Here is a 15,386-nt window from a genome sequence, read left to right on the forward strand (position 1 = left end):
GCTAAGCTTGAAAAATTTATTTTCAATACACATGAAGTTTTAAAGAAACACATTTCAAACAGTGATGACTTTTGGCCAGAACTGCTGAGTCAATGAGAAAGGGAAGGCCTGATGAAATCACCCAGAAAACCTAAAAAGAAAGCAAATTAAATTTTTTCATCCAGTTCTGGAAGTTTTTCATTACCATGCATCTTTAAGTTGCTAAAGGAAACAAAAGCAATGGGGTCATTCAAGAGTAGAAAAGCTTCAAGGGAAATGGGGGGAGACGTACAATTTTTAACTGCCTTATAAACATCACTAGCAATATTTAGTAATCTTAGGCATCTATGATACTCATCTTTGCAGGACATATAGATTTTTATTATGCTTTACTAACTATTTTCTGTAGGTGCTCTATTAATAATCTATATAGCACACATCTAAAACTAGAAAAGTTCTTTTTTAACCAGATTGCAGTGGCAGAATTTTATGTAAATGTAAAAAAATGTAAATGTAAAATGTTTTAAATGTAAAAAAACCTCCTTCAAAAGGACCGTACATAAAACTAAACATTGTCTAGATGCTATTGTAATTTTTCTTATGCTTCCAATGGTTCATACTCTCATAATTTAGAATCTGCTTTTCCTTCTCCCCTCGGAGACAGAGTAGCATTGTTATCATGCCCAGCTGGTGCCTTAAACTGCTGTCCTAGGAGGCTAGCATGGCACTGCATCGTTCAGTCTATGGCCCGACTACTATTCACTGTGCTGGTTCTAAACCCAGGGGACATTGCTGGTTCCTCCATGACCTTGTACTATGGCATTTATTGGATAATGGAGAGATAGATGTAACATTGTCTGTAAACTTGGCCACTGGTATCGTTATTCATGACAACATTTTCCTTTTGTTCCCTGTTGGTTTTGGATTTATTTAGTCCACTCTGATTTGCTATTTTATCACTATGATTGCTTAAAACAATAGAAACCCTGTGTTTTTTAAATTGGCAAGTATCTTTTAAGTAGTTGCATATAATACTCATACATTAGATCCTAAAACCTTCAAATCAGAACTCTAGTTCTCTTGGTACTGTTTAGAAGATAGCATTGTTAATATAGAAATTCAGCAAATATGTCTTTCTTTTAAATTATGTGCTCTAAGAACTTAACTCTGGATCACAGCATGCAGCCATTTGAGTGTCTGTTTCTAACCAATAAAGAAACAAGAGTATATTTTGTACTTGTTACCACTCACTGTTTGGTTCCAAACACTTAAAAGGGTTGTGAAAACTCTGGCTTAAAGTAATAGAGCAGATGATCTTTTAAAGTCTTTTTTGGCCTTGTGTTTAGAATTCCGCATTTGCGAATATTCCAGAGTTTCTTTATATCTGGCCTTTTTGCCTGGTTTCACTAGATTATTTAATTCAAATGTTATGACTTAAGAACAAAAAGTACAGATTTTTAGTTTATTATTTGAACCAGGATAATATATTATATCCAAAGAGTTTAGTAAAGTAAATACAGTTGTCTTTTAGAAAAGCAAATGATAAAACACTCTGCGTTTGTGTAACTACTTATAAAATCAAATTTTTAGGGAAATAATTCTTAAAATCAGGAAAAATTTTTTTTCCATTCAGCTCCTTAAAAAAGTTAAGAAACCAAATATGCATTTTTCAATGTAAATAAGAAAAATATATCTTGAATTTTCATCAATTTGTTAACAAATTGTTACTGATGGTGCTAAACATTACATTTTAATTAAAAAATGCAATTTGGGGTGCCTGGGTGGCTCAGTCGGTTGGGCGGCCAACTTCGGCTCAGGTCATGATCTCGCGGTCCGTGAGTTCGAGCCCTGAGTCGGGCTCTGTGCTGACAGCTCAGAGCCTGGAGCCTGTTTCAGATTCTGTGTCTCCCTCTCTCTGACCCTCCCCCGTTCATGCTCTGCCTCTCTCTGTCTCAAAAATAAATAAACGTTAAAAAAAAATTTTTTTTTAAATAAAAAATGCAATTTGAAGACTGTAATACATATTTTTGGGATATATACACTGATGATTTTTTTCATTTCAAAATAAATTTTGCATTTCAAAAAATGCACACTTCAAAATGAGATTTTTAAAAAAAGATTTTATTTAATTTAATTTGTTTATTTTATTTTTTTAATTTACATCCAAGTTAGCATATAGTGCAACAATGATTTCAGGAGTAGATTCCTTAATGCCCCCAAAGGAGATATTTTATATTTGAGTCTCTGAAAATATTTCATCCATTTAGCCAATGTACTTGAAAAGAAAGATGTTTCTTGTCTATAAGTAATACTATACTTAGCAGACAGCAGTACTTAATGATTATGTTTGTATTACCTAAAACTAGAAATTGAAAAAAGTAATGAACTGGATGTAACTTTACTAGAGAACTTACTACAATTAAAAAAAAAAAACAGTGGTAGTCTTTACATATAGTGATACAGTTAGGAGGTATTCAGTTTTTAACTGAGTGATTGCAATGGGATTTCTTCTAATAACATGATTGTTAACATTTTTAATACCGTATTCAAATAACTGACTCTATTGCTGAATGAACATAAAAATGATAAATTCCTTCTCTTTCTTTTAAATCAAGAATAGAAATAGAATATCATTGTTTTAAAATGGGAGACATGTATCATGATTATTATTACAAGAAGTTTTTGGTGGCATGCCTCAAGAACTAGAAGTCTTAAGTTTTTGGATATTATTTATTGCAAAAGACAGAAGAGATAGAAAAGATACTTAACGTACACACAAGAAATGCACCTGGAAGAGCAAATTCCAAACTGTTAATGGCAGTTACCTTTGTTAACTGTTAATAGGAAAAGAGTGGGATTGGTTGGAGGGAGAAAGAGTGCAGGTGAGGGGGCACTCTCATTTTTTAGTTTATATTCTTCTGGCTTGCTTGAATTTATACTAATGAGAAAGTTAGTCTCACAACTTCGATTTCAAAACTTGTTGAAAGTACAGAAATCAAAACAGTGTGGTACTGGCATAAAGACAGACATGTATTAATAGAATAGAGAAAAGAACCCAGAAGTAAACCCTTGTAGATATAGTCCAATGATTTTCCACAAGGGTGCCAAGACCGTTCAATGGGAAAAGGACAATCTTTTCAACATTAATGTTGGGAAAACTGGATATCCACATGCAGAAGAATGCAACTAGACTCTTCTTACTTTATACCATTTACGAAAATTAACTGAAAGTGAATCAAAGACCAAACACAAGAGCTAAAATTATAAAACTCTTAGAAGAAAACATAGGGGAAATGTTTCATGACACTGAATGTGGCAATGATTTCTTGGATATGACACCAAAAACACCGGCAACAAAATAAGAATGGATAGACTTAAATATGGAGAACAATGGAGGGTTACTGGAGGGGTTGTGGAAGGGGCAATGGGCTAAATGGGTAAAGGGCATTAAGGAATCTAGTCCTGAAATCGTTGTTGCACTATATGCTAACTAACTTGGATGTAAATTAAAAAAATAAATTAAAACAATGGATATATTGGATTTAATCAGAATTAAAAACTTTGTGCACCAAAGGACATCAACAGAGTGAAAAGGCACCCCATGGAGTAGGAGAAAGTATTTGCAAAGTATGTATCTGATAAGGGAGTAATATCCAGAATATATAAAGAACTGCTACAACTCAACAACAAAGAATAAACACTCCAATTAAAAAAAGGTAAAGGACTTGAATAGACATTTCTCCAAGGAAGATATACAGATGCCAATAAGCACATGAAAAGACACTCAACATCACTAATCATTAGGGAAGTGCAAGTTGAAACCACAATGAGATACCATTTCATACCCATCAGGATGGCTATTATACAAAAACAAAATAACAGATGGATGGCTAAGACCTGGAGGAATTGGAACCCCCTGTGCACTGCTTGTGGGAGTGTAAAATGGTGCTGCTGATATGGAAACCAGTATGTCTGTTCCTCAAAAAATTAAGAATAGAATTATCGTATCATCCAGAAATTCCACTTCTGGGTATATGACCCAAAAGAATTGAAAGCAGGGACTCTAAAGATATTTTTACATTCATGTTTACAGCAGCATTATTCACAATAGCTAAAAGGTGGAAGTATCTCATGTCTATTATATGAATGGGTGAACAAAATGTGACATATACATATTATGGAATATTATTCAGCCTCAAAAAGGAAGGAAATTCTGACACACGTTAAAATTCTGACACATCGATTAACCTGGAGGACATTGGACTAAGTGAAATAAGCCAGGCACAATAAGATGACTGCTATGTGATTCCACTTACGAGCTAACTTTAGTCAACCTCATAGACAGAAAGTAGAATGATGGTTCCCCAAAGCTGGGGGCAAGGGGAAATGGGGAGTGGTTATTTAACGGACACAGAATTTCAGTTTGGAAAGATGCAAAAATTTAGGGAGATGGATGGTGGTGATGATTGTGCACTATTAAAACTGTACTTAATGCTGTTGAACTATACACTTAAAAATTGGTTATAATGATAAATTTTATGTTTTATCACAATAAAAAATTAACTGCAAATGTATTTAGAGGGTGTGGGGGTTGCAGGAAAATAGCAGAGCTGTAAAATTGCTTGGAAATAATGCAGATTTAAATCTAGCAGAAAATGAGATATTGTAGGATTTCTTACTATTGGTAAAATTCACAAAATTGAATATAATTTGGATTATTATTATTATTTATTTTTTTAATGTTTATTTATTTTTGGAGAGAGAGAGAGAGACAGAGTGAGAGCAGGGGAGGGGCAGAAAGAGAGGGAAACACAGAATCTGAAGCAGGCTCCAGGCTCTGAGCTGTCAGCACAGGGCCTGATGCAGGGCTTGAACCCACAAACTGCGAGATCATGACCTGAGCCGAAGTTGGACACTTAACCAACTGAGCCACCCAGGCACCCCTGGATTATTTTGTACTAAATATTCCATGGCTGATTGATTTAAAATTTAGATACACATGCATTTAGACAATTATCCATGGTAACTCTGGAACTCAAGATTTATAGTCATGCCCTATCTGGAAGTAAAGTGTCCAGGCCTGAAAATATTTTGTAACAGGAAGAAAATAACATTCTGTTATTCAGAAATAAGGGTCTATTTTTCTTTCCCTCTCTATTCCACAAAGTGTTAAAAAGTCCAATACCAGGAGCAGTTGCCTGATAACAAAAGAAATAAGTAATTTGTAGCAGGTGGTTCTAATTGTGCCCATCGAATCTGTGGCTCAATTGTGCAGAAGAGTGGAAAATCAATTAGCAACTACAAGGTTGGGCACTGGTGAGTGACAGGAGTGTCTTAACTCAAACAGGAAATCAGTAATGGAAGAAAATGATTATCCAGGCTGCTCGTGGACACTTCTGGATTTGAGGAGACTTTCCATCTGCTGCCCAACCTTCTCAGACAAAAGATGCTGTTGAAAAATTTTGTGGTGCATTGTCACTCAAAGAGTAGGGTATAGTGTGAGGCTTTGTTTCTTACCTGATGGAATCTGAATGAATAACAGTTAAGAGCATGGGCCCCTTCCTTTCCTCAACTTGCATGTCCTGTGTTGGAGTCACTGCTTTGGATATAGACATGTTTGCAGGGCCGTGTACATGTGTGGTAACTGTCTAGGAGAGATGCCTCACTGGGGCTAATGGTAGCAATGCAGGATCTTGACTGTTCATTGAGTAGCATTCTGGCACAAAGTCACCTGAGTGGGCCTACAAGGTTGTGGATAGAATGAAAACAAACTTATTTATCCTATAGTTCTGTTGTGGAGTTAGACCATACAGTAGTCAATTAATATTGACTACTGAATATAGTTTATCAAAGAAACAAATTATTTATAACATCTTCTTGTATCCAGTTTTGGGGGAAATGAAACCAAGTAGATTTTTTTTCCGGACACTTTATTTGTATGAGATCTCCAGGATTCTTAGAAAATGAAGTATCTGGGGGCCCCTGGCTGGCTCAGTTGGTTGAGCATCCCACTCTTGATTTTGGCTCAGGTCATGATCTTAGGGTTATGGGATGGAGCCCTGCCTTGGGCTCCGTGCACTGAGTATGGAGCCTGCTTAAGATTTAAGATTCTCTTTCTCTCCCTCTGCCCCTCTCCCCTGCTTTCACGCGCTCTCTCTCTCAAAAAAAAAAAAAAAAAAAAGGGAAGGGAAGGGAAGGGAAGGAAAGGAAAGGAAAGGAAAGGAAAGGAAAGGAAAGGAAAGGAAAGGAAAGGAAAGGAAGCATTTGAACGTTAACAGATTTCTGCCCTACTTGAGTCACTATGGCATTATAGGTTATCTGTAATGTCATTTGAATTTATCCATTTAGTGTGTTCTTCCATCTTCTTCACTATGTTTCTATATTCTACCTCTTTAGCTGCTGGCCTGCAAGTGGCACCAGGACAATAATAACATGCCTTTTATTTCTTTTGTACAGCATGCCAGTGTTTAATATGGTGCCTCTCACAATATAGATATTTAATAAATAATTTTCTAATAAATGCTTGACTATTGCTTTTTTTGCATTGTCTAGATAGTATTTGAAAAGTAATTAGCACAGTGCCAGGTATGTGACAGGTATTCAATGAATATTACACACACAAAAAAAAGGAAAGAAAGAATAAGACATAAGAAACAGGTGAAACAATTAGACAATTTTCTTTAGTGAAAAACATAATTATGTTATAATTAACAAAAGAGCATAGATGGCTTCACTGATCAGGCTCCTGAATAAAGTCCAGTGTTGGCTCACTTACTGGAGGACCTCTACCCCAAGGTGCTTTTGAAATCTTTTGGGTGGGTGAGCAAGTTGAGGATAAAGGCTTCTTTCTGCCTGCCAGCTATTCTGGGGAGGAGGAAGGTAGAACTAAAAACAACACTGGGATACATCAAGGGTGGTACTACTGCTGAAGGAAGAGACTCCTGAGCACAGAATGTTTTGCCAGGCAATTTATTTTGAAACTGCTGTCAATCCAGTCATTGTGTGTGTGTGTGTGTGTGTGTGTGTGTGCGCGCGCGCGCGTGTGTGTGTGTGTGGGTGTGTGTGTCGGCATGTGCATGCACACGCATTCTGTGCATGGTTTGGAGGAAAGACTGGGAAAGAAAATAAGAGGAAACGGGAAATACCGGTGGCTTTGCATGTTGACTTCCTCTGTGGGGAGAGCAGAGAAAGCACATAATTCCTCCTACAGGTTAGACCTATGGGTAAGAGTCTCTAGGTAAGACTATAGTATCAATTGTCTTGTTTCTGGTCTTCGGTGTATATTTTTAAAGGCAATAGCCTCAGTAAAAAAGCAAGTGACTAGCTCTGCAGGTATAGTTTTCCAAGCAACCACAGAAGGTTCTACCTTGTTTCTGTCTTCAGTTTGGAGGAGTCATTTTCCCAGCCCTCATTGTTCTCCTGGCATTGATAGTGACACTGAGGTCACTTCTGCTGTTGGTACTTTTATTCCCTATTACAAATCTATAGCATATTGCAAATTCTGTGGAGTGTCAAAAGGGCAGTTTCTCTGTTACTATGGAGAAGACACCTGTGAACAGAGAAGTCTATATCTAAACAAATATAGAGCTAAGAAGCAATGGGGAAGCATTTGAAAATACTCCACAGTTTAGCTATACTTACTTTTGTTCTTCAAAATAACCTCACATAACTCACACACATTACATTAAAAACATAGTTTTTAAATAACATATTTCTTTTCCATTATATGCATTTAGATAAAATCTGACTGAATATATATTCAAAACTAAATAATTAATACATCTTTATGGAAGGTAAAAGTCATCTTAAATTTTACTCGGTTACTCAAAAATTGATTTAGGAATAACATTGTGTGATTTAAATTCATCTCAATCAATAGTTTAAATAATTTAATATTCTACTGTACAGTTTAGATTTTGACAAGTTACTGATTATGGCTAGATTTTATCATCCCAGGAGCCCTCCTGTCAAAAAAGTACAGTCATGTCTCTGATAGAAAATTTCTATCTTACCTGTTTGTAATGGTTACAAGTGCAGGAGGACAGTAATAACCACTGGAGGCATGGTCAAAGCTTCGAAGGACAGTATCAATTTTGTAACAGAATCTACCATGTCTCTCCCATCCCTTCGAAAAGGAAATAGAAAATTAAATACATAAATGATTTAAACAGCAAAATAGTGTTTTTGTGTATTCTTATTTACTACTTGTACATAACTTCCTTCTCTGACCCACTCAAAACTCAAAACTTGAGTTTTTGTCTTGAAATCTTTGTATTCTACCTGGTAATGCCATTAGCTACAGCCACTTCTATATTTATTTAATTATTAAAACCTGAAAGTTTTAATTAACTGGAAATCTTAAAATCTAAAATGAAATAAAGGAGCACTCACTCAAGATCTCTTTCTCTCTCTCTGTTCAGACTTACAGAGTTTCATACAAATGCTTCCTACAGGATAGTAGAAACCAAGACTGTTGGGTTTGAAGGCAGAAGGCATGGGTTTGAATCCTGGCTCTACTAGTGTGCAACTTTATATAATCTCTACATGTCTTAATTTTCTCCTTTGTAAAATGAAGATAATAATAGTGTCCATGGAGTTGTTCTGAGAATCAAAGGGAGACAATGCAGGCAGAGGCCTTAAATAGAGCCAGGAACTCAATATGAGCAAAGAGGACATATGTATCTAGATAATAGTGTATACATCTTTTCAACTTTGTTTCATACTGCTTATTTCATGTTATCCCACTGAGATTCACTGAGGTTAGAGACCTAGAAGAAGTCACAAGCTAGTGGACAAGCTGGTCTGGAACCCAATTCTGGTGTAATCCGGGATGGTCTTGGGTAGATCATAATGTTTCCAAATAGAGACTGGCTAAATAAATGTATACAATATATAAATGTATATTATATAAATATATATATTACATATACATTTATATATTATATACACACACATAAACATATATGTATGTATTTATATATGTATATATATACACATATATATGCATACACATAAATATATACATATATGTATATTTATGTATATATAATATATTTATATGTATATATACAATATGTTGTATATATATTTTAAATATAAATAATACAAACATATATAAATATATGCATATATATACAAACAAATATATATATTTGTAAAAATTATTCCTAAACCAACTGGCTAGCCTTTGAGACAGAAAGAAAGCAAGCCTTGGCACTTAGACAAAAATGATAAATGTGTAGTTCCATACCTCCGCCCTGAGAGCATTGAAGGGTATCTCTGTTCTTTAAAATCATACAGTACAGGAGACATGTATTCATTAGTCTTCTATATTTTCACTGAGTTATTTTAGTCTCTTTTCTTTCAATATTATAAAATCACATCACTTATATCTATCTATTTTTATGTATTTGCCAGTTTTAAAATACACTTTATTCTGTGTCTGTGTCATGCCAATACTTGCCAGATTTTGATCAGATATAAAATGACTTCTGCTATATTTCTTAGAAAAGGTCTCTGTCTTGCAGTAAATTAAAGAAAACCTTATTTTAGAACTCAGTTATTTTTTTCAAAACATATTATTAAATGAGGTGTGGATCACAGGAGTTCCACATCCAGCCAGCCACAATGTGCTCTGAACTCACTCCCTGATCTTCTTCCCCATAACCTCATCTGTGTGAGTAATTGACAGCTCCAGCCAGAACCCCCGGATCACTCCAGATGGGGTGGGAGGTTAGACTGCTTTTGTATTTGGAAGGACAGGCGGAGGAAGGCTGACAATTTGACCTTTCTAACAAAGTATTCCTTCTTCATTAGTAGTTTTCAGATCACAGGCTGCTTAGTAAAACCAAAAATCTGAGAACTGAACAGACTCTAGGAAAGGGGGTGGGGGATGTGGCATAGTAATAACCAGAAAAACAAAGGCTCCTTACTACACGCCTTTGTCCACACAATGAAAGTGGGAAGAATAATTGATTGTATCTGTGAATATCTTTTGTACATGAGGTGCCATTTCATTTTAAATGAAATGATGATGATGACAGTACTGAAACAATTGCTCATATTATACAATCCCCAAAAAATGACTCAGAGCAGGGGGTGGTTTTTTTTTTTTTTTTTTTGCTTTGAAAGTATCAAGAAAATTTTCTCCCTTGTGTAGTGCTTTTTACTCCTGTGACTTATTCATTCCATAACTGAAGGCTACAGCCATCACTCATTTTGCCCATTCCCCACCCCCTCTGCTAGACAACCATCAGTTTGTTCTCTGTGTTTATAGGTCTGATTCTGCTTTTTGTTTATTAATTTACTCTTTTAGATTCTACATATAAGTGAAATCATATGGTATTTGTCTTTCTCAGGCTTATTTCACTTAGCATCATACCCTCTAGGTCCATTCATGTTATTGTAAATGGCACGATCTCATCCTTTTTTATGGTTGTGTAATGTGTGTGTGTGTGTGTGTGTGTGTGTGTGTGTGTACAACACATCTTCCTTATCCATTCATCTATTGATAGACACTTAGGTTGCTTCCATATCTTGGCTATTGTAAATAATGTTGCAATAAACATAGAAACATATCCTTTCAAATTAGCATTTTTGCTTTCTTTGGGTAAATATCCAGTATTGGAATTACTGGATCATGTGGTGTTCCTATTTTTAATTTTTGAGGAACCCCCATACTGTCTTCCACAGTGGCTGTACCAATTTACATTCCCACTAAGAGTGCATGGGTTCATGAGGGCTCCTTATTTTTCCCACATCCTCACGAACACTGGTTATTTCTTGTGTTATTGATATTAGCCATTCTGACAGGTGAAGGTGATACCTCATTGTGGTTTTGATATGCACTTCCCTGATGATGAGTGATGCTACACATCTTTTCATGTATCTGTTGGCCATCTGTATGTCTTTTTTGGAAAAAAAATGTCTATTCAGGTCCTCTGCCCATTTTTAATCAGATTATTTGGAGGCCTTTTTGTTTGTTTGTTTGTTTTTGTGTGTGTTTTTTTGGTGTTTACTTGTATACATTCTTTATATATCTTGGATATTAACTCCTTATTGGATGTACCATTTCCAAATATCTTTTCCCACTCAGTAGGTTGCTTTTTTGTTTTTTTGATTTTTTTTTTCACTGTGGAAAAGATTTTTATTTTGATGTAGTCTTAATAGTTTATTTCTAATTTTGTTTCCCTTGCCTTAACAGACATATCTAGAAAAATGTTTCGACTGCTGATGTCAGAGAAATTACTGCTTTTGTTCTCTTCTACTATTTTTATGATTTCAGGTCTCATATGTAGCTCATTAATCCATTTTAAATTTATTTTTGTGCATGGTGTGAGAAATATTTTATAAGTTGATTTTACACATACAGACTGTTTAGAGAAGTGCAGTGAAGCAGTGGGCTAAAGGAAAGGAAACTTTTGAAACCACATTCACAGATTGATTCATAAAGAACTTAATGAGAGTTTCACCATAAAGTTAGAGAATGGGATCTGACCTCCAGTTTTACTCTGAACCTTAAATACTAGTAATGCTGGCCAGAAAAGGGAAGCTGTGTACAAAAGTTTGAATAGAAGATCAGTTCTGTTTTTGCTGTGTAAGGAGTTAATTTCCTTTTCAACACAAATACAACATGTTGAGTTGCTTTGAAAACCACAATAAGACAAATATTTTTTTTCAATATTTCTGATCAGCTATAGATCAGTGATCAGCTCTAACTTCAGGAACTGTAATCATTAGATAAAATGTTTGGTAGTATGTCAGCTATGGCATAGGTATTGTTGACCTAAAGTAGGAAGAGTAATTCATATGTTTACACTGATTACTGAATAAAATGCAGTTTCTTGGAAAGATGGGTCATTGCCTCATCGAAACATAAATACCTGGATTAGAAGAGAAAATATTTAAGAATTGCATAAAAATCCAGGTTTGGGAAATTTTTGAGATGCATACAAATATCCAATATTTAAATTTAATTGTTTAGTGTGTGTGTGAGAGAGAGAGAGAGAGAGAGAGAGAGAGAGAGGCAGGGAATGAATGTGTTGAGAACTTTACTCAAGGATACTGAATATATTTGAAGAAATTTAAAACATAACCTTCTACCTTTTAATTTTAAACCTGAAGTGTTATGTATTTTTTATTACTTTAAGTACTGAGAATAATTATGTTAAGTACCAAAAATAATTTATTAGTTAAAATATTAAAGTATTTTTATTATCTCTTTCCCAACTAATAAATATATTGCAAACATGCACTTCTCACCATTATTGTATTCTATTCAAATATTTAAGTTTAAGATGAGTGAAAAGGAAGTCAGGAGTCTAAGTGAAGAAGTTCACTCTCCATCAAAGGAATGCATTTTTTTTTCACTCTGACAGTCCTCACTGGGAGACTATGAAAACCACCTGTGAGATGGGGCATCACATGACAGTCATTGTTTGTACAGATGGGATAACAGGACCTTTATATTTTTTATTTCAAAAGAAAAGTAGTTTAGGTTGAAGAGGATGGCAAGACAACAATCTTTGCAGGGCTGTAAACCCTTCATATGCTCCCAGCTGATAACTGCTTGGTTTGTTAAAAGTAGCCCACAGTCAAAAAAAAAAAAAAAAAAAAGGGAGGGAAGGAAAGAAAGAAAAGTGATAGGGAGGGAGGGGAAAGAAAGGGAGGAGGGAGCAAAAGTAGGTATGAGAGGGAGACATTGTTTAAATTGCTGTTGCATAAATTATTCTAGTTATGCATTCAATACACCTAAATGTAATGTTAACAGCACTTACCTTTTGACAGCCTGATTCAGTGTCAGAAAGGACATGACCTGCTTTCTTACAAACGTAAAAAAGTGTTTCTTCACAATTTTTAACTTTCCAGTGCCCCTCCTAAGGGGAAACATGTTACAAGATGGATGAATTAACTTCATTATTGATGCTGATAGGCAACATCAGTTATTTTCTTTTTTTAAAAATATAATTTATTGTCAAATTTGTTTCCATACAACACCCAGTGCTCATCCCAACAGGTGCTCTGCTCAATGCCCATCACCCACTTTCCCCTCTCCCCCACCCCCCATCAACCCTCAGTTTGTTCTCAATATTTAGGAGTCTCTTATGGTTTGCCTCCCTCCCTCTCTGTAACTTTTTTCTTCCCCCTTCCACCCCCCCATGGTCTTCTGTTAAGTTTCTCAGGATCCACATAAGAGTGAAAACATATGGTATCTGTCTTTCTCTGCCTGACTTATTTCATTTAGCATAATATCCTCCAGTTCCATCCATGTTGCTGTAAATGGTCAGATTTCATTCTTTCTCATTGCCAAGTACTATTCCATTGTATATATAAACCACATCTTCTTTATCCATTCATCGGTTGATGGACATTTAGGCTCTTTCCATAATTTGGCTATTGTTGAAAGTGCTGCTATAAACATTGGGGTACATGTGCCCCTATGCATCAGCACTTCTGTATCCCTTGGGTAAATTCCTAGCAGTGCTATTGCTGGGTCATAGGGTAGATCTATTTTTAATTTTTTGAGGAACCTCCACACTGTTTTCCAGAGCGGCTGCACCAGTTTGCACTCCTACCAACAGTGCAAGAGGGTTCCCGTTTCTCCACATCCTTGCCAGCATCTATAGTCTCCTGATTTGTTCATTTTAGTCACTCTGACTGGCATGAGGTGGTATCTCAATGTGGTTTTGATTTGTATTTCCCTGACAAGGAGTAATGTTGAGCATCTTTTCATGTGTCTGTTGGACATCTGGATGTCTTCTTTAGAGAAGTGTCTATTCATGTCTTCTACCCATTTCTTCACTGGATTGTTTCAGTTATTTAAATAAAAAATATGATTAATAATAAGTGTTTCAGTATGGGGTAATGAGTCAGGACCTTGTGTTATCATTAGAAGAGTTGATACTCTCTCTACATGAGAGTGGGAGGCCCTGCTCTCTCCAGCATGTGAGCAATTACAAGATGCGAAATCCCAGAGTGGTGGATAGGAGGGGAGGGGCCATTAATGTTTCTTGATAGTGTGCCAGGCTTAATATTGTGTGATTTTCATGTATAATTTCAACATTTCTGTGAGGTAGGCATTATCATTCCTATTTTAAAGGTAAGGTTTAATACTTTGCGCAAAGTTTTATAGTCAGTAAAACTGGAAACTAGGATTTAATACCAGGCTCAGCCTAGATTTACATTAAGCTGCTCTCAATTTTTCTTTTAAAAAGATGGGTTAGAGCAGGGATTCTCAATCTTTTTTTTTTTTTTTAATTTTTTTTTTTCAACGTTTTTAATTTATTTTTGGGACAGAGAGAGACAGAGCATGAACGGGGGAGGGGCAGAGAGAGAGGGAGACACAGAATCGGAAACAGGCTCCAGGCTCCGAGCCATCGGCCCAGAGCCTGACGCGGGGCTCGAACTCACGGACCGCGAGATTGTGACCTGGCTAAAGTCAGACGCTTAACCGACTGCGCCACCCAGGCGCCCCAGGGATTCTCAATCTTTACTGTGCACCAGAATTATTTGAAAGGATTACTAAAGTGCAGATGATGGGGACTCATGATCAGTGTGTCTCATTTCACAGGTCAGGTAGGACACAAGAATTTGCATTTCTAACAAGGTTTCAATTGATTGATGCTGCTGGTCTGGGGACCACACTTTGGAAACTATCCTCGTGACCAAGTGAGACTGCTGCTTCCTTTCTTCAACCACTTCTAAATATTAAGTGGAATGTTTGCTACTTACATATATAAACCTAATGCTGGGGAAATGCCTGGAAGCTACCATGAATCACCCTAGATAACATTATCATAGATGAACTTTGTGCTCAAGCCATAATGTCCTTCTTTATCACTAAGTTTCCAAAGCCCCACCCCATTTCTTCTTTATATGACAGGTGGATACTTTCACGTCTTCTAGTTCTGCAGATAGCTGCTCTAACAACCTACATTAATAATGAAATACAATAACTGCTAACAGATTAAAATTTTATCCTCCCAAAGGATTTGTTAACACAAATCAGACCTTTAGGCTAAAACCACACAATTCAAATTTTAGGTGGTATCTCAGACATGCAGGTTTTTAGGGGAATATACATACTGGGTAGGAGGCTGACACCTTCATCTTACAGAGCAGCCCTATAGCCCACCATCATGGAGTCTTCTAGCAAGCCATCCAGTTAAAGGATACTGTTAGGCCTACTGTATTTGCTTAATAACAATTGGATGGATGGATGAATGGAGAAAGTTTCCTAGGCTCTCACATTCAAATTAGGCATCAACCATGCTTAGGTAACTTGTTAATTACAATAATCATATTCATGTTGAGTTCTACTTCATGGGAATGAATGTTACTTTTTATGCATTTACTATTTAAGGAGCCACTAAGCTGCCAGAAAGGAGGACCCAAAGTATCACACTTAC

The 15,386-nt window shown here is 35.9% G+C and overlaps 1 protein-coding gene across 1 annotated transcript in view; it reads right to left on the reverse strand.

Moving 5' to 3' along the window:
• PLA2R1 (phospholipase A2 receptor 1) overlaps positions 1-15,386 on the reverse strand; it is a 125,115-nt gene that overhangs the window by 57,189 nt on the left and 52,540 nt on the right. Inside the window, exons 9-10 of the mRNA XM_042948930.1 lie at positions 12,756-12,854; positions 7,992-8,104 (exon numbers count right to left, since the gene is read on the reverse strand). Coding sequence (XP_042804864.1) covers positions 7,992-8,104; positions 12,756-12,854 — 212 coding nt within the window. The remainder of the gene's footprint in view (positions 1-7,991; positions 8,105-12,755; positions 12,855-15,386) is intronic.

Source organism: Panthera leo, chromosome C1 (assembly GCF_018350215.1).
Source record: "Panthera leo isolate Ple1 chromosome C1, P.leo_Ple1_pat1.1, whole genome shotgun sequence".
NCBI classification, from domain to species: domain Eukaryota; kingdom Metazoa; phylum Chordata; class Mammalia; order Carnivora; family Felidae; genus Panthera; species Panthera leo.